At 37.2% G+C, this 21052-nt stretch overlaps 1 protein-coding gene across 1 annotated transcript in view; it reads left to right on the top strand.

The window, feature by feature from the left end:
* The window catches only part of faf1 (Fas (TNFRSF6) associated factor 1), a 79015-nt gene extending 61087 nt beyond the window's left edge, over nucleotides 1–17928 (top strand). The window contains exons 16-19 of the mRNA XM_048208686.1: nucleotides 1319–1399; nucleotides 1630–1707; nucleotides 4550–4765; nucleotides 17137–17928. Coding sequence (XP_048064643.1) covers nucleotides 1319–1399; nucleotides 1630–1707; nucleotides 4550–4765; nucleotides 17137–17220 — 459 coding nt within the window. The 3' untranslated portion in view covers nucleotides 17221–17928. The remainder of the gene's footprint in view (nucleotides 1–1318; nucleotides 1400–1629; nucleotides 1708–4549; nucleotides 4766–17136) is intronic.
* The last annotated feature ends 3124 nt before the right edge of the window (nucleotides 17929–21052 follow it).

Genomic DNA, 21052 nt, shown 5'->3' with positions numbered 1-21052 from the left:
GGCAGGTCTTAAAAAGCACAGTGTGTTCAGAAAAGTCAGTGTATATTTGTTCTTATTTCCAACCCTCAGATAAAAGATCCAGTTGTTTGTAATCCCGATTCACCTGAATTGTTTCAGTGTTACGACTTTACAAATAGAGACCCACACACATCAGCCCACAAACTCTTCCTATACCACAACATGGTTTCCACACACTCTTTTACATCTTGTCTGAATAGAATTTGAGGATGTATCTCTCCTTTGATCAGCCTCTGTGCTCCATCCCTTCTTTCTCTCCGCTATCCTTCCTTTTCTTCTCCTCTGCTCTGTGTAGTCACAACTCTTTCACATTTCCACACAAAGTCCAGCCAGGAGAAAAGACCCTTAGTCTTAAAAGGCCGCAGACAATCGCATGAGCCTGACTGCACAAAAGCAACAGTAGTTATTCACAGTCGTCAGCCTCAGCAGGTAGACCTGCAGCTGGGTCTTAACAAACAGGATACACACACACACACTCGCAAGAATAAAAGAGCCCGTCCATTGTATGTAGAGGAACTCCACACATTCACTTCTATAAGATACTCTTTCAGTCGTCCCCAGTTAGTGTGTCCGACAATACAATAGAATTCAGTATGTGGCCATTACTGCTGACAATGATGAGGAACCATCTCATACGTCAAAAATCCAGTGGGATTGTTATCTGCTAGACACATTCTTATTGGCTATCTGGTAGAGAATAGATAATAGAATATATAGAGGGGTCAAAAAATATGAGACAACTACAAAAATGCCCTTTTCCCCATTTCAAATTCTATTATCAGCCTATATATATATATATATTATAAATATATATATATATTATATTATATTATATTATATTATATTATATTATATTATATTATATTATATTATTTAATATTTTTTGGGGGGGGACAAATTAGTTCACATGGTCAATGTCTACTTACTTTTTTAATTAGTGACCTAAAATAGTGAAAAAATTATACTGCTCCCCAAAAAAAAAAAAAAAAAAAATCAATTTATTAAATTCTAACCTTGGTATTTATTAACTTTTTTTTACTTTACTTTGTTGTTTTTTACTTTTTATTGTTATTATTATTTTTATTTCTCTGTCTTCAATGTTGCAAAATCTTTTTATTTCCAAGTTTAAAATAGATTCTTTATCTCAGATATGTCCTCATATATGTTGGATCCTACTCTAATATTCATATTTATATTTTTATATAATGTTCATATTTAGAAATTAAACATTGTTTTCTAGTTTTAGAACACATGACTAGCTCATGACATGCAATTTTAACCACTTATACTTTTCTATTAGGATGAACGTGAAGCCAGAGAAATGGTCAAGAGAGAACAGGATGAAGCTTATCGTTTGTCTCTGGAGGCTGATCGTAAAAAGGTTTGGCAAGATTTTACACTTTTATTATTATAAGTTCATGTATGAAGTGCTAGAAACCATATTGTTTTCGCTGTGAATATTAAAATGAAGTTCTTCATTTTAATTTAGGATGTAAAATGTAATAAAAAGGTGCTGAATGATTTTGTAAATTTCGTATGCGAGGTACATTAGTATAGTATGTTGCTAGTGAATTAAATTTTTTTTTTTTTTTCAATGTTACCTTTTTACAGAGAGAAGCGCAAGAGCGAGAAGAGGCGGAGCAAGTTCGTCAGGAGCAAATCAGAAAAGAGCAGGAGGAGGAAAGAGAGGTGAGATTTGCTTCGAATTTCACCAGTTTGGTTTCGATAACACGGTTATTATGACAAGTGCACAGGATGATTCCAAGAAAAGCTGAGAACGACCCTAAATAATTCACCTTTAAAGTGGTGCGACACAAGCCATATAATCATGATTTTTTTTTCCTAACTGGAATTCTCAGAATTGTGCTAGTTTCCTTGTTGTTTTCTGCGTAGATCCCAGCAAAGCTTTGTTTGATTGCAATATATGTCTGATCCTCCTGCATTGTGTTACTATTTCTTTGCGTTGCATATCAGTTCCAGTTATTTAGTTCAAAAGAGCCTTTAATGCTTTAGAAAATGTCTTAAATCTTTCTCATCCAATGAAGCAGAATAAATGAAAACCAAAATGACACTGATGCTTTAAGCCCAAATTTAAAGCTGCCAATTTCACTCTCATTGACATTTAATGCGTTTCTGGATATTCCAAACATGTCACTTAAATAGGATTTCATGCCTCATAAGCCAACAAATAGCAGTGACAGTCATAAAGCTTCATGTCCTGTCTTAACCGCTCTTATCAAACACACAGTTTACGTTGTTACACAAATCGCACATACATATTTGCAATCCGCCCCCGTACTCCTGCAGTGTTTGCATTATTGTCCTGTATGTGAGCTGTACAAAACGACAGGTGCATGTCAAAGCACTGACACTCTCACAAAGACGGCCTCAAAAAGTGTCACGGAAAGTTAAATCTCACCTGTGAGCAAATATACCCATTCCCTATCAGCTGATCAGCAGAATACAATACCACCGTATTAACATTCAAATGTATTACAGATGGTGCGGTCGAAGTGTGCCTGTTCATTTAGTGTGCTTCAGCACACTCTTTTTAATAAGATATTTGCTTACTAAAAAAGCCTGGCGCACCAGCGTCTGTAGATTATCGTCTGTTTATTCAGCGGTAAATACTAACCGGACCAGCTCAGGTGAAACTGCTATATGAGATAATTTGTCACTTTTAGGCTTCAACAAAAGCATGTAATTAGTTCAATCTCCTATTGCCATGGTACCATTCATGTCAGGACGTTGTATGTAGGCTACAGTATAGACCTTCAAACATATGATACCCTACAATAGCTCACTTTAGCTTCATTTAATGCTCGTCATGAACAAAGCTTTTAATATGAGACATTGTGGAGAGGTAAACACAAAGACGGCCTGGAGGCGAAGTAATTGTGTCAGATCTGTTTTCAGCAGTGCGTGTGTGCGTGTGTGCGTGCGTGTGTGTGTGTGTGAGCTGTTAACTCAGCAGTGGCCTTGTGTTTTAATGAGAGCAGGGTTTAAAGTTGTTCACCTGCTGTCTGTAATGAATCCAAGGGGAGAAGTAGCTTGGTACACACACACACACACACACATTTATACTGATAAAATCACCTGCACTGAAGTCCAAAAGACTGTTATTTATGTTTTTTCTCCTCCCATGCTCGTCTGTGAAACGTCACGCCTTTGGACGTGAATCTCCAAGCTGTGAAACGGGTGACATATCTTCGATTCCTGCACCGTAGAGGTCAACTGTTAAGTTTCGTGACATCTCGATGGTGTTTGGATTCACACACAATCGTAATTAACCTCTTGCTCTTGAAGGGAAAGATTAGATTTAAATGGCAAACATTCATTTCTTGCGATTCTCTGCAGCTGTTACCGTTTGACCGTAATGTGCGTGTATCTGTACGAATGTGTTGTTTCTTTCTGTGTGCGTCATTTTTGCGAGACTGTGTGTGTGTGTGTGTGTGTGTGTGTGTAAACAAGGCAGTAAGATGCTCTCCACCTGGAGTCTATCCAAGCACGCGCTCACACCCGCACACGCCCAAACCACAGCACCTTGGTGGGTCCGTGGTGACAATGGGCCCACTGGAGGGAAACAATCAGCAGAAGTGTACAGAGAAGAAGAGAGGGGAAATGCTCTGTGATTTGGACTCTTTTGTGACCTAGACAGTGCATGAAAGGCATAGGGGGAGTGGTGATGTCATTATTCTCTGCCGTCAGGTGCTACACACATGCACACACACTCTGTTTGTTTAGCGCAGTGAAAAGGATGCTCCTTAGTGCCCTTTGTGCACAGGGACCAGGAAACTCACAGACACGTACGTGCACACATACATCCCTAGCAGGGCTGGGGAGAGACGCCGTTCGGCCCCCAGAGGGCTTTTTACACGCGGCCCCTACCTAAGGGAGCGGGGCCGGCACGCGCTCGCACAAGCCACCTGCTGCTAATGAGCTACTGTTGTACACTTTGATGAAATATAATTGCATTATGGTGTGTAAATAAAGCCTGCGTGTTTTGTCACAGCATATGCTGCCCAGTGTCACAACAGGAACAACAAGCCGGAGTTGAAAAGCCCAGAGGAGCGGCAGGTCGTGCTCTGTGTCACTAGAGACGGCGCAATTCCCTCATCTCTCCCTTTCGTTTTCGCTCGTTCTCTTTAAAAGTGTATGCGACTTCTCACTGTTTCCCTCCCCATCCCTCGCTTTAGACTCATTTTATGTTTTTTTTTTTTTTTTTTAAACTGTGTGATATTTCTATGACGTGCAAAACGGAAAGATTTTTGTGTTGTTTTTAGTGGCACGATCAAGCTGTGAAGGAGTGCTAAATTTAGGACCTTTGACGCACGACTTGCGTGCTTTTTTTCATAAGATCCGTGCAGATGTATATAATGTGCTACAATGATGTGGTTATATGGTCATTTTAGTATTCGATGAGCTATAGATGTCCAAATTCAAATCAAAACTGTTAGAAAGTATGGTTAGTTCATGTGATACATCTCGATTGTTTTTCTGTAATGTTACTGTTTTGCCGTCCCCTGCGCAGGCTATCCGTCTCTCATTGGAGCAAGCCCTACCACCAGAGCCCAAAGAGGAGGGCGGAGAGCCAATCAGCAAGCTGCGCATCCGGACGCCAAGCGGCGAGTTTTTGGAAAGGCGGTTCCTGGGCAGCTGTAAACTCCAGGTCCTGTTCGACTTCGTGGCCTCAAAGGGCTACCCATCTGACGAGTTCAAATTGCTCACCACTTTTCCTCGCAGAAATGTGAGTTCACACATGCACACAAACTTTTAGATTTATGTAGTTTTTATATAGGTTTATAAATAAACTACTTGTGATTTCCATCCATTGTTTTTATATTTTATTTTAAGCTTTTAGCATTTTACAGAGCATCCCCCCCACACCCCATGCCAGCAAGTCAATAACAAATAAAGTAAATAAATAAATAAAAAATAACAAGTACATATTCACATAATTTTCATTCATTTTGACTCTAAAATATACCTTAACCTTAAAATAAAACTTTTGTTATATATATATTTATTTGTATTTTTATACATACACACTAGGGGTGTGACGAGACCGGTATCTCACGAGACGAGACGAGACTCGAGATTTAGTTCACGAGACGAGACAAGATGGCGAAATACATAACTAGAAAAAATATTCTGCAGGTGTATTTGAAATGTTTTAACTAATCATCTTGTAATGAATGTCATTCAGTTCTACTTTCTGAGACTGAATTATCATATGCAGTAAAAGACAACAATACTCAAGTACTGTAAAAGGTTTTGCCACTAACTCAACTAACTGACTTCTCTCCTGTATGATTTCAGTCTCTTCAGACCTTACTGTACATGATTTATGAGCTTATACAACTTTAGACCTCCTAACTGAACTCCTTTCCCCAAACTGATCATAGAAATAAAAACAGTATAAATAAAAATGGTAACACTTACAATAAGGTCTCATTTATTAACATTAATGTATTAACCAACATCAACTAAGAACAAGCAATATATTTGCTACAGTATTTATTAGTTGATAAAAATAGTCATTCATTGTTAGTTCATGATAGTTCACAGTGCATTAACTAATGTTAACAAATGAAACCTTATTGTTTGTACTAGTAAATAAGAAGAAGAGAAAACTGTTAGTCATTTTTATGGTAACACTTTACAATAAGTGCAACCATAATCGCACTCTCTCAATATTCAAAGTTCAAATAAGACCAAATTTTTCTTTGATACAGAGCTGAGAGATGGTTACAACTACACTGCCCAGCCTAAGATAGCTTTCATATTGAGAGATATCTGTATTCATCAGTGAGCCGCTTTGAAATGCGGGCTATTGAAATCGCGTTTGAATGCGCGCTCGCATTTACTTTCACTTTCAGCGATCGCGCGTAACTCTGTAAATATGGAGCGGCGGCGACCGTTATCCAACTGAATTAAATGTTTTTTATTTAAATACAAAGCAAAACGACAGTGGAGGCATAATGTAAACGAAGCGGTGGCATATTCTTTCCTAATCATCCTAACACTCTGTCATGGCAACATCACGAGACTACTTTTCGCCTCGACGAGAAATCTCGTCACAGTTTAGTCTCGCGAGATCTCGTCACACCCCTAATACACACACAAACACCTTCAATTAAATGTAATAATAAATAGGATGATAAATAATAATAATATTTACTCCTCATTTATGAGCCTCTTTTTCCTTTGAGGATGTCCTCAAAAAAAAAAAAAGAAGTAGTGCTGTTGTCCAATTTAGCTGGAGCCGTGGACATTTTTCTGCAAATTTGGGTGCAAATCACTAGGTTAACACCTGACGTCATAATGGTATCGACCGTAGCCCCATTTGTGAGAGCTATTATAAGTACACAAGTGCGCACAAAGTCCTGACACTCCCGCCTCCTTTCTGTTCAATATATTTTCTGTGGGCATCTTTCCCCATGCTGGAACATGACTGATATTAGTCTAGAGCCCCACTGATGGTGAATATCTTTTAATTCCTGTCCATCTGCGGTGCACTAATAACTGTGTGTGTGTGTGCGCGCAAAGAGTGTGTGTGAGTGTTACAGCCCAGCAGGAAAAATAGAGTGTATAATTGGCTAGTTAATCCCAGCGTGTGGCAGAAGTTTGTTGCTCATCTTAGTCCGTGTGTGTGTGTGTTTGAGTGTGTACTGTACAAGTCCACAGATAGTCACACACCTGCACATTAATTAAAAGCCATGCGTGGTTAATTAATATTTCTTTTCCTCTTGTGTATTTTATTATGTTTTTTGTTTTTTTTAACATCTATCCACAAGTGCATGCATAATATACGGAATATTAATTGCAGTCCTCGAAAGCAGAAAGGTGCACTGGCTACTTCTGATACAGTCAGCAGTTCTCCGTTCTGTGTGTGTGTGTGTGTGTGTGTGTTTGTGTGCACATTAAAGTGCTGCGTTTGTGCTCTCTACAGCAGGTAGATAACAAGCGCTGCTCTTAACGACCTGACTAATTAACAGCATGGAAACAGAAATGGGCTTTCCATTAATCAAGAGATGTGCACAGGCCTGCCCAGGCAGCATGTCATTCAAACCCTTTGGGGACGAGCGCTAAGGCCCCCCAACAAACGCACACTTTTACACACACACACACACATATGCACAAAATGCCTTATAACCCACATAAACACTCAACGTCCGCCTGAAACACTTGTTCTCGGACAGCCTCACACCCAACAATCACCATTTCACACGTTGCATTGTATTTATTCACAGTCTCTGTTTGGAAACCAAAAGAGAATCGAGTTGCGCGTTTCTGCGGAGGGTGAAATGTGTATCCAGCAAAAGGAGAGAAGCAAAAAGCAGGAAAAACAGGCTGTGTTTGTGACTGTGACTACAGTGCTTGAGTTTAATCCTCTCTCTCTTTCTCTCTCTCTGCCTCTTCTAATTAAAATCATCTCTGCCACAGACTCGCTCTATCCCTCCCACAGGATTAGGCCATGAGCACTATTGCATTTGTAATTCTGCACAAATGTTTAAACTTCATCTCTCTCTCTCTTTCTCTCCCCCCCCCCTCCTCCTCTTCATCTCCGCATCCAAAACCAAGATAATTGCCAGCAATAAGAGAGTGATTAAACAGAGGAGTTTAGAAAGCGAGAGATGGAAAAGTGTCTGAAGGCTTTTGTTTCATTTGCGGCCTGTGAGGGTTGTGTTTGTCAGTTTGTTTGTTCTTTTCTTCCCTTTGATGGACAGATCCAATGCACCTGCACTCTTCTGAACGAGAGTGTGAGGAAGGATTAGAAAGCAGCCTCAGGATTCCCTTTCTATTCATAACACTCATTAATGTCATGGCACAGTCACATTGCCACTCACACCAGCGCTTAGAGGACCTCCAATCATCTGACGAGCTCGATTTCTTTTCTGTTGTTGTTTTTTTTAAGTTATCTAACTCATGATACATGAGGACATCTCTTGGATGAGTAACCTAATCTCATGTGTGTGTTGCGTGTTGAACAGTGTCTCTCAACTGGTAGGTTGAGACTCAAAAATGAGTCATAGCTCTGTTCTGAATGGAGAAAACAATCCTAAATGCCAATAAAATAAAACTAAAATTTGTACATATTTATGAAAGGAAAATAAGCTTTATATATAAAAAAATCACTATTGCTTTTATAGTTTTATATTAATAATATAATAAAAAAAAAATAATATATTAATAATATAATACATTTTATAAATTATATATTTATAAATTATTATTATTATTATATTAAAAATAATAAAATAAAACAAAAATTTGTACATTTTTGTGAATGGAATAAGTAATAATAATAGTAATAATAATATAATACATTTTATCATATTATTTAATATATTATTATTATTATTATATTAAAAATAATAAAAACAACTAAATTTTTTACATATTTATGAAAAGAATAAGCTTTATATAAAAATTCATTATTGGTTTTATAGTTTTATGTTAATAAAATAATTACAAAATATGTTTTCTGTAGCCACGTTTATTATATATATTATATGTATAATATTTATTTATTGCATTTCAGTGTATTGTTTACATACAGTCAAACCAAAAATTATTCAGACAATTATTATTATTATTATTATTATTATTTTTTTTTTTTTGGATATATTTTTACTAGTGAGCACAGGACACTATAGTTCATTTATTTAAGTGAGGATAGTAAAATAAAGTAAACTGTGACATATTATACCCATAAATTCTTCACAGTAAAATTCACCAGTAAAATTGCTAAAAATTTGGAACCAAAAATTCTTCAGACACTTTGACCTGACCATGTTTTGCTTAAGTGTTATCTGACATATTTTTTCTGACACAGTTTAAGTCTGAGATCTTGTCATATTTTATTACCTTTTTTTTTTTTTAACTATTGTGAATAAACTGTATTAATGAATGAAATGTTCAAGGTGTCTGAATAATTTTAGGTTTGACTGTAAGTGCAATATTCTTTGTATTGGGCCATCATGTGATGTCAAAAATCTGGGTACTGAAGAAAAACCATATGAAAACCAATATATCTGTCTCTTTCAACCCTCAGGGAGCCATTTGGATGTGTGGTTTCATATCTCTTACGTCAGTGTCTGGACTGTCTGTGCATTTATGATGGCTTCTTGCCTTTAGACCCCTCCTTAGCATCCCATGGTCATGCTAAAGACAAGCAGGGCGCCAGAACTGACTTCTCCCCAGAGGTGGAAATAGTCCACCCCCCCACCCCCCCTCTCCTTCTCCATCCTCGGCCGGCCCTTAGCAAAGTCTTTCTCCAACACTGCGAACGCTAACGCCCTCACCGCTCCTGCAGGCAGATAATGATCTCCCACCGCTTTCCTAATTGGCCAAATAAACACTCTACAACACAGCGCTAACACAGACCTGGCTATTGGGTTTTAATTAATGGTGCAGAACCCTAAATGGCTTCATTAGAACTGCGTTGTTTCAGCTGTATTTTTTTTTTCTTTCTTTCTTTTTTTGTTGGTTTGTTTTTTTTTCCTTTTCTTTTTCCCTTCTGTTTGGAAAACCACATCTCGCGTGTCTGGTCTTTATTTTCCTTCTCTCTTAGCCGCTTATTGCAGGTCCTTTTATTAGCACTAATGAACAGCAATATTTATTTGCCTGGCTTTCAAAGTGGAGATCTTCAGTTTAAACAAGTCTCGCACCGCATCAGCGAGGACCGACGTTCAGCTTATTACTAATTTACTTTAAATGTTTTGACTGCGTGATTCGGAAGCCAGACCTTTCTTAAAACCTGTGTTCTTAATTTATAATAATGCCTTCAGTTGGTTTACTTTGCCTCAGCCTGGTAACATACACCTGCTTTATAATGAAACTCTGTATTGTCATTTTAATGAGTTTTTACTGTGTTATTGATCAGGTTAATCCTTAAGTATACTAATAATGAAATTAATTAAACTAAACTGGCAGCTGCAAGTGACATCAGTATGTATTCTCTGAGACACTCTTTTATTTTGTTTTCCAGTGAACTCTGCATTAATTCCCTCAGGACTTTTCAAATAGTCTGGTTGTAGAAATGTACACAGTACAGTCAGTGATGTTCTTTCTTTTTCTTTTTAATCTAAAGGTACTGCTCAAATTTCACATGAAAACATATTTACACTAACTGTGCTGGTAAACATTGCCTTCAGCTGCCCGTGTTTTTAAATTATTAGAAATAGAGTAATAGAGAAGCTATTTATATTATTTATATATGAAATATATTTATGGGTCCCACAATATTTGAATGAGTTTCTTTTAACTACATTTTGCCCTCAGCTGCATACATATATATAACATGCAGCTGATTATTTATATTAACTTATTGTCAATCGATGAACCAAAATTTCGGTTTTACCAAATGAGAATTTTGGTTATACCAAATGTCGATATTTTCAAAAACTAACAGGCTGATAGCTAGCTAGCAAAAGAACAATCAAACATTTTATATTTAGTACAAGTTTTTAAAATATTACAGCATTTTCCATGTTTTATAGCGGTTGTACCGAATGACCTGATATTTCAGGACATGCATAAGTGAAAACATGAATTTTTCAAATAGTTAAAAGAGAGTTAGTCACTTTGCTTCATGACCATGTGGTCCTTTGCAGGTGTATGCATGATGTCACATAATATATAATATATAAAAAATATATATTTATTACATTTTAAGATATTTTAATCACAAATGAAATGGTTGTATTGGCCTTTGGACGGTTAAACCGAATGACCTTTTGACACTTCAAAATCTTTAAAGGAACACTCCACTTTTTTTGAAAATGGGCTCATTTTCCAATTTCCCTGGAGTTAAACAGTTGAGTTTTACCATTTTCAAATCCATTCAGCCGATCTCCGGGTCTGGCGGTAGCACTTTTAGCATAGCCGTTAGCATCTTGCTCAAAAATGGCCAAAGAGTTTCAATACTTTTCCTATTTAAAACTTGACACTTCTGTAGTTACATCGTGTACTAAGACCGATAGCTGATATGGCTAGGAACTATACTCTCATTCTGGCGTAATAATCAAGGAAATTTGCTGCCATACCATGGGTGCAGCAGGCGCAATGATATTACGCAGCGCCTCTCACAAATGTCTCCATGGTTGCAAGGCACTCCACGTGCAAGCAGGGGGTCACAGGCGGTGTGTAATATCATTGCGCCTGCTGCACCCATGGTTTGAAAAATATTGAAACTCTTTGGTCATTTTTGAGCGAGATGCTAACGGTCTAATCAGATTCAATGAACTATGCTAAGCTATGCTAAAAGTGGTACAGACAGACCCGGAGATTGGCTGAATGGATTCGAAAACGGTAAAACTCAACTGCTCTACGGGAGTTGGAAAATGAGCCCATTTTCAAAAAAAAAGTGGAGTGTTCCTTTAAAATACCTTTTATATGTAGCAAAATACAATTAAAACCTTTTGGATTCGATAAAAGAGATCTAGGTGTACTACCTTACATACTTTGGATGTCATATCTTTGTTTTTTTTATTATTATTAAGGTCAAAGGACAAAAGAATGACCCGTCATGTCATTGACCTATAGTACACTAACACTCAAAATTTGGAATAAAAACTTTTTTTCAGCAAGAGTGCATTAAATCGACATTTATGATGTTACAAAAAATTTCTGTTTCAAAGAAATGCTGTTCTTTTCTCTTTCTTCATCAAAGAATCCTGAAAATAAAAAACAGATTCCACAAAACTATTAAGCAGCACAGCATTGCTTTCAACATTGATAATAATAAGAAATGTTTTTGAACAAATCAGCATATTAGAATTATTTCTGAAGAATCATGTGAAAATACAGCTTTGCCATCACAGGAATACATTACATTTTAAAATATATTTAAAAACCGTTATTTCAAAAATTTTTATCAAATAATTGCAGCCTTGGTGAGCAGAAGAGCCTTTCTAAAAAAAAAAAAAACCTACCCCAGACTTTTGATTGGTCATGTACATTGAACTTTTTTGCTACTTTTAATTGCTTTTAAACAGTTTTGTCCACTTCTTTTAATAGGCGCTATGGTCATCGTACCATTTAGGGCTCAAAAGTAGAGTAGAACTTTTCGTGCCCCTTTTCCTCTGGTCATCTGGGCGGCTGTCCTGTGTTTGTTTGGTGACTGTGTGGGGCCGTTGAAGATGAGTGTGTTAAAGGTTTAACAGGATTACCTGCCATCAACATCATCAAGGCCCAAAGAAAACAGCCGCATGGGCCTTTCCTCCATCGCACGGCCACTTCTTGCTTTAATAAACCTCTTCAGGATTACGGTGATATGAGTCTCCACACCCTTCAAATGATCTCTTTTCTTTCTCTGTTTACTTTGGAAGTCAGAGAATATATTGTTCATCAGTGGAGATCACACTACCCGGGCACGTTTGAATTCATTTGGTCTTAACATCCCCCGTTGGAAAGAAAGCGGTGCTCTGCGGGTTAAGGTTGTCGGTCAGGAGGGTTTTTAATCGTACTTTAATTTTATGTGAGTGTGTGTTTGTGTGTCAGCCATGGTGTTAGAAGCACCGGCGCAATCAGTGTTGCGCAGAGAAGTCTAATTTAATTCAATGGGACCAAAGAGGATGTTTCTGAAGAAACTAACAAGTGCTGGGAAAAGAGGGAGGATGTGAGAGGAAGAAAAAGAGCGAAAGACAAGGAGAGTGGAGGAAAACAACAGCTTTGTTTGTTGACAGATGCTTCTCCTCTTATGGTCTGTTAATTGGATAACAATGTAAACAATCACCCATGGCATCTGTCTCCTGCCATTGGAGTGCCACCTTGTTTCTCTCATTCCCCTTTAAAAGAGAACAGTCATCAACACAAACACACACACACATCTGCGCCACCCTAGAACCTCATTTACTTCTACCAGATGCTGTGGTGTTATAGCAGGTTTTCGGGTTCATTTCCATTTTAAGTTTTTCTGAAGCGCTCTTACGAACGAAAGGAAAGGTATCCTGGTGGGAGCAACGTGTTTTTACAGCACTCTCCCTGGTACTACCCCCTCCTGTGCCCTCAGGTCAGATTGAAAAACAAAAGGCATAAGTCACACGCTAAAGTGAGGTTTGGGGCAACACAGCTAATGTGCTGAAGCGGGTGTGATATCTGTACTACCCCCCTTGGAGATGCCAAACCCGCCGATAATACGTTTTCACTTTGAATTTACTGTCGTCTACACAGTGCTTTACGTCAGGTGCGTTTTGAAGCCTTTACCTAAAAGCATTTCGTCTTTTTAATCTAAAGTGTATATATATTGTGTGTTTATATATAATAAACACACAGTTTTTAGAATTATTGGTTTTGTTATGGATCAGAATTTTACCTTTAAAGTAATTAGTTATCATAAATTAACAATGAACAATATTTTTGCAGCATTTACTTTTAACTTCTACATACACTACAGTTCAAATGTTTGAGGTTAGTACCATTTTTTTAAAATTAAATTAATACTTTTTTTCAGTAACGATGCATTTATTTGATCTAAAGTGACAGAAATTACATCGCTACAAAACATGCTAACATTTTTTCTCTTTATACATCAATAATGCTGTATCACAGTTTCCATAAAATTATTATACAGCACAACTGTTTTTCAATGGATAATAAGAAATAAGCAAATCAGCATATTAGAATGATTTCTGAAGGATCATGTGACATTGAAAACTGGAGTAATAATGCTGAAAATTCAGCTTTGCATCGCAGGAATAAATTATATTTTAAAATATTTTAAAATAGAAAACAGGTGTTTTAAATTTTAATAATATTTTACAATATTACTATTTATTTTAATCAACACTGTAAACCCAAATAAATTGGCAAAACTCAAATAAATTGAGGCAATCGGTTACATCGATTTTAAATGAAGAAATTTAAAGTTTAAGTAAGCAGAACTAGCAGATTTCTATTTTGTACTCGAACATTTTAATTGTTCTTAAATTGAAATATTTGAGTAAATTAATTCATACATTTAACTTAAAATGATCATGTAATCTCAACGTGAAATCTAATATAGCTAGATATAACTAGCTAATACAGAAAATGCTAACTTGCTAATTTGTAACTAACTCTCCAAAAACCCACATTAACAGAAACTCTTATAAATTAGCATAACAAAACATTAATCACTACTAAATCTCCCACTTCACATTAATCTTGCACAAAAAAAAAACATTATATAACACTTAATTTTAGCATTTACTCTCCCTTTCGATTGCCATAAGCAAAGCATGCTGTGAAACAGAAATCCCAGCCAGTTTGTTAAACTTGAGTTCTTCTAAATTAAAAGAAATGAGTTCATAAAACTTACAGCATTGAAACAGTTCAGTTTACTTAAAATAGATCAGTTCTGTGAACTCAAACGAAAAAGAAAGTGCTAAATACTCATGAAAGTTAATTTGACTGAACTAATTTGTTTAATTTAAGTTTCTCCTACTCAAACCAATTAAAGGTGCTAAAGAGGATGTTTTGTTTTATACATTTTTGCAATATTACTTGAAACTGTCTTTACTAACTGATAAAAGACTATTTATTAGGTGCACTGAAAGGAATAATATTAATATACATCATCTGTGCACGAGGTAGGGCCTTAAAAACATCAGCCAATTGTTTACGCGATCATCGCGTAAACGATTGGCCTTCTGGCTGGTCAATCACTGCCATGACATTCCTTGTGAGAGACGAGCGCGGCTGCGCGCTCCAGTAACTTTCCACACTCCACAGGTGCCGCATGCAATGTTTTTGTCCGGAGACAGGAGTAACAACTGCAGATTATGTTACCAGCGGTGAGTCCGACATAATGAATCCATTAACACGATACAGCGAATGCCGGTGGTAAACACTCGTTTTCCAATACTCGTGCATGAGTTTTGGGAGGCGTTCCCTCGAAAGGAGGGGGGTTTTTCTTACGCATGCGCTCATTTCAAAAACTCAGTAACAGTCTTTGGTTTCTCAGTCAACGAAAAGATCCTCTTTATCACCTTTAATTATATTGAGTGTTAGGGGATACAGTGAAATAAATGCAGCTTTGGTGAGAGACTTACCAATCCCAAACTTTTGAATGGTGGTGTATACATTTTAAACAATTTAATTAATTATTTATTAATTGGTTATTTCCTAATGCATTGACATGTGACATGCTGCCAATTACCAGAGAAAATTATGACCTTCAGTTATTCCTTTTTTTCTCAAAAAAAGCTTTGCAGGACTTTTTTTGTTGTTGTTGTTGTTAATAATGAGTAAGACCTTTTGATTTGGGCCAGTAAGAAACCACCCACAACACCTTATCAACTACCCAGATACCCTAGAATCATGGCATTCATTATAAAATGTAAAAACCTCCTTGGTTCTGTATCATTGTGATGAGGAAACCAAGAGACCAAGAAACTCTCATTTCATATAATGCACAGTTCTTTTTTCCATGTATGTTGCATATTCTGTTTTTATTCCAGCAGCTTTGTGATATCCTGCAATGTCCTGGCCACTTTCACCGAAATTACACAATACAGTATGTTAGCTTTATTCTCTTACCCCATCACCTTCTAGCCCAGCTGCTTTCAGCTCTGTGTTTTAATTACAAGCAAGGAGAGCTGGAGGGGTCTACAGAGTAGAGAATAGGCCTTAATCAGAGCCCTGTCACCAGGCTGCAGTTAAGCCCCTGTCCTGAGCGCCGTGGCCGTGCGGTGTGCGGACACCCAGGTGTGAGCAAAGGCCCCGTGTAACAGGAGAACGCTCTGCTATTAGCTCACTACAAAGCAGCCATCATCTCCTGCTCTCCTTTTCTCTCCCAGCGCAGGATCGCAAGCTGCTTACACAAGCGCTCGTCACTCCTCATCGTCTGGGAAAATCCCTCAAATGAGATGTGGATGACCGTCATGTCGTCACAAATGTCAGTTAGTTTGCTGTTAAAAGTGTGGCTAGAGATTGCAGTGCTCTTGGATAATGAAGTCAGACTCCTCTCATGGAGATTATTGCTGGCTGATGAGTTCTCACCCAGTCGCTGTAGCACAGCTATTGTGTTTGGTTTGGATCGGTCCATTTGCGATAACAAACAGCAAGCATCTCAAAAGGAAACAGGACACGTACCTCACACAGGGACATTATCACATTACGATGTTAACCAATGACATCAGACGGCCAGACCCCACACGACGCATAGTTTAGGAGGAACGGCCGGTCTTAGGCTGCACACCTCATGAACTGTATTTTTTTTAATAGATTACATTCTTAATATTCCACTTTTTTGATTGCTTAAGCATTGAAAAATGTCTGAAATACATTTCTTTTTTCCCCCGTTTCCACTAAAATATTCAAGCAGCACAACTGTTTTCAAAATTGGTAATAAGAAATGTTTCTTAAGCAGCAAATCAGCATATTTGAATGATTTCTGAAGGATCATGTGACACTAAAGACTGGAGTAATGATGCTGAAAATTCAGCTTTGCATCACAGGAATAAATACATTTAAATGTTAGAATAGAAAACTGTTTGTTTTACTTAATTTTATGATCTGATAAATTTAGCCTTATTGAGCATAAGACTTGTTTTCAGGAATGTTTAAATCTAGAGAAATAAGCAGTTTTCACCAGGACACGGACTGTGTCCACGTGTCGCCTATCAATGACATCATACCTGTGTTACCCTCGATTTCTAGTTTTATTTTGTAGAAACCATGGAAACACCAAAGAGGCATTAATATATTATGATTTATTAGACAGGTGAGCAACTGTTTAGATACATTCATCAACAGAAAACTAATCATATTATATAGCTCAACACAGTAAGTCTTATTGTTCAAATCTCATTTGCTTGATTTTCCACAAGTACCATATTTTATCATGCCACATATGCTTGACCGGAAGAAACGGAAGCAGCGACTGTGGCATAATAAAAGTTCCGCTGCTCTCGAGTCGTGTGTCACGCTCGTCTCTCATTAGCAATCGGAATCATTTCCACCGGCTGTGAGGTGAAGACAACATCTCACACGATTCCGCACTCAATCTCGCCGTCATCAAGCAACGCCTTTGTTTTGAATAGGCGACCTCTAGTGGCGAAAAATTACATATTGGCCCTTTAAGCATTGAAAATTAAGCGTCTCAATTTCAATTTCTTTGTCTCTCCCCAGATTACGCAGTTAGACCCGGCATGGAGTCTGCTGGAGGCTAAACTCTTCCCTCAGGAGACCCTCTTCCTGGAGGCCAAAGAGTAGGACCAGTCCGAGGCGTCCCGAGGCGAACGAAGAATAAGCAAAGAACTTTTAGCATGATGTCCGACCAGACACACACCAACACACACACACACACACACACACACACACACACACACACACACAAGCCTTCACACCTATCACACACGGTGCGTTGTATATGAATGCTGAGTGTACATTTTATGCACACGGAGGCCTTCACAAGCACATGGATAAACGATCACTCTCCTCACATAACTGCAGTGTAATGTTCTTTCTCCACCCAAAAAGTAAGGTAACTGAAAAGAAAAAAAAAAAAAAAAGAAAAAAGCAGAGGTGTGGAAGTCTAAAACAGTCAGCCTCACAGACAAGGACTTCTCACTACGGCTGCTTTTTAGACATGTTTTGTGTTGAAATGAGATGAAAAAAAAAAAAAATAAAATAAATCAATTTAAAAAATGACAAATAAATAAAAGTCATACAAAGAGACATTTCCTGGAGAGCGCTGGACCATTTCCTTTCCCAAGGTTCTCAGAGTCCCTGATTCTCAGTGTGGCCCTGGACAGACCGTCATCCCCTCAGAGCCTGGCTTCTTCCTGATACCCAAATTGATGATACTTGGTTTTAATCTCATTTGCTTTTGTTTATTTTTCTCCAGTTTTCCCTTTTTAAGTTTGATGCTGTATTAGATTTAGGTTGATATACATTATATAAAAGATATATGAACATGCATGTCTCTTGCCACTCTAAATTTATTTTCACCTTCATGTGTTGATGACTAGTCTATATCATCATCATCATCATCATTGCATCATCAAACCAGCACATGGTCTCTTCACGCTGAAGTCCTGTATTTTAATACATGACTGCTGAGGTAAATTTAAAAGATTCTCATATTATTTACTAACCCTCACATGTCATACCAAAGCTGTAGGACTGTTTTCCAAACAGAAATGATGAAAAATTGTACTTGGGACAATAAGAATATGGACTGGAGTTTCAAAAAAGGATGCAAAGGACAATAAGTGGGGTCTGTATGACTTCTGAAGACAAATGTTGTCAGCGAGAGACAGAAATGTAAGTAATTTTATCACTAAAACTCTTGGTCAATCATGGCGAGAATGGCAATGTTCGATTCGTGGATCAATGGTTCTTTTGAATCAGATCTTCAATGAATTGCCTGATTTTTAGTTCAAATCACTGAAAGATTTATTAGCAAATCAGACTGAATAACCAGTACAGATTTTTTTTTGTGTGTGTGTGTTCCACAGAAGAAGAACCTCATACAGGTTTGGAATGATATGTGGGTGAGCAAATGGCAGCATTTTCATTTTTGCTTGAACTATTCCTTTAACATCATATGACGAGTGCATTCACACCGCACTAATCTGTTTTTACCCCATTCTTTTCCAGTTTAAAATGACTTCAGTAAGGATTGTTACCAGTTATTTGGAATCTGTTGATTCAATGAGGAAATTACACCCTGAGAATACTACAAATATCTTCACTGCTGATGTGAACAAAATATGGTTAACATTGTGATTCACTAAAGGAGACTGTGGCTTTTTTTTTTTTTGTCATTGTGCATGAGAATGTAGCCAGTGACGTTTACTGTATTCAGAAAGGACTCAACAAAGAATATTCAAGAATTACTGTCTGAATGCTACACTGCAGAGACCGAAGCACCGACTGTAGATGTTGATTTCCAAATTTGAGGAACTTATCATTCATTATGGCTAATTTTCCCTACTGAACTCTGAAATTAAATGCTTATTGTACTCTCCGCAGCTCCACACATTTTAATGAAAGAAAAATACGAGGCTGTGCTCTTGTATGGGTTTGATCAAGTTAAATTATTGGTCAAATTATGACACATTGATTGCCCAGTGATCCAGCTTAACTGAAGATGGTTCTTGATGGATTTTGATGAATGTATTGAAAGCTAATCACTTGATTCAGTTGAACTATAAGCAGTTACACTTAAAAAAACATCTCTTGAATGTTTTATGTGAAGTACAGTTCCTCATGTGCATGACATTTTTTAAACTGGAAAGAGTCTAACCTGCAGGCTGTTTCATTGGTGTTGCCTTGCTGTTCTCACGCAAGGAATCTGAGCGTTTAATGTGTGCATCCAGTCATACTTCCACTGCAGATGATGTGCCCTTAGAAGACATGAATCATTCTTTCTCTCTCACACACACACCGAGAGTGAACTTAGCATTTTAAACTAACTCAAACATTTTGTTGTTCTGGTCATTGAGTTCAGTATTCATTTCAGACAAAGAAGAAAGCAACCTTATTCAAAGTGACAACAACAAACTAAATTACAGCTTTCTTCAAGCTTGGTCTGGTAACACAATTCTCAATGTGAGCATTCACAAAATGTGAACACTTCTTCCTTCGAACATGTGATCTCTCACTCTGTGCGCTGAAATTGAATCTTGTCAAATATGAGTAATGCCTGTGTAAACTGGACTTAAATGTGTTTCAGAATCTCCTGGTATCATGTTTAGTTTGGCCTAATTGATCTATTCTCACTTTCAAGAAAGAGCAAGAGCACTGAAAGGTAAGATTTTCTCATTTTCTTCAAGTTTTCATCATGCTAAATCAGGTGTGAAGGACTGGCAAATCCAGCCTGAGGAGGAATTGTTGGTTATGCAGTTCTAGTGTGCGTGATATTACAGTTTCAATGACTGAATGATTGGTTAATTCAAGCAGACATCAGCTTTGTACAGACACAGAGAGCGGTGATGAGCAGGTCGGAAATGCTGTCATTTCAATAGTGAAATGATATTTCTTTCTGCCTGATCCGGCTTGTCTACACTTAATCGTCGTTCTTTTGGCAGGTGTGTCCTGAGCAATATGAGAAGAGTGCAATAATTCCCACAATTGAAACAGTAATCCTCCTGTTTGAAGGGAAAAAAATCCTCAATCAGAGGACTTTGATTGTTTTTCCTCCCATTTTATGTGGTAGTTTGGAAAAGTATTTTGTTAGCCTTTAGACTTTATATAAATATTTTATAAATAACATGGCATTTTTATTGCCATTTATTTGAGATTTATTATGTAAATGATGGATGGATGGGTATGTAGGTATATGTATGTATGTATGTATTCGTGTGTATATACAATATTTCAAAATAGACAACTTGTCAAAAGGTAGAATAAAACTATATATGAGTCATTGACGAATACGGAATACAAATTAATTTTGAAGTTTTATTTCGCACTCAAAAAAATAACTTGTTGGTCTAACTTAATTCAATTATGACACCTATTTCCACACAGTTGAACTGATTTATTTGAACTTAAGCTAAGTTAATTGTACTGATGAGTAAAATTCATCCTAATTGAATGAGATCACGCCAGTTTCATTTGACGTATTCTGTGAATGTTTCCTGAACATAATTCACTCTAGTTGATCCAACCAGTGCTATTGCAATTCAGACTGGTGCCCTTGTGCAGAGTTGCTCAAGTTTTCTGCAAAACATTTATAGCATGCATATAATGATTAGGTAAAGAACTTCTCATCACTGGCTTTTGCACAATTAAAGCTTGTTGAGAACAACATAGATTTATTTCATGTAGCCACCCATAGCCTAACCACAAGGTCCACACTTCAGCATAATGGTAACCTCAAAAAATCGACATAACATAAACTCTTTTAAATGTCAAATATAACTGAACATCAAACTTTAAAAGGTATTTCCTATTCCTAAAAAACACATTAAACAGCACTTACTGTCCCGATCTATCCCTACGCAAAGCATGCTGGGAACTAGAAATCCACTGCCCAGTTTCAGTCAATGCAACACAAATGATTTGTGTAGTCCTAACACAAATGGTTTAGGTTAAC

The sequence above is a fragment of the Megalobrama amblycephala genome, linkage group LG12, assembly GCF_018812025.1.
Source record: "Megalobrama amblycephala isolate DHTTF-2021 linkage group LG12, ASM1881202v1, whole genome shotgun sequence".
NCBI lineage: Eukaryota > Metazoa > Chordata > Actinopteri > Cypriniformes > Xenocyprididae > Megalobrama > Megalobrama amblycephala.
This window is presented reverse-complemented; position numbering and strand designations above follow the sequence as displayed.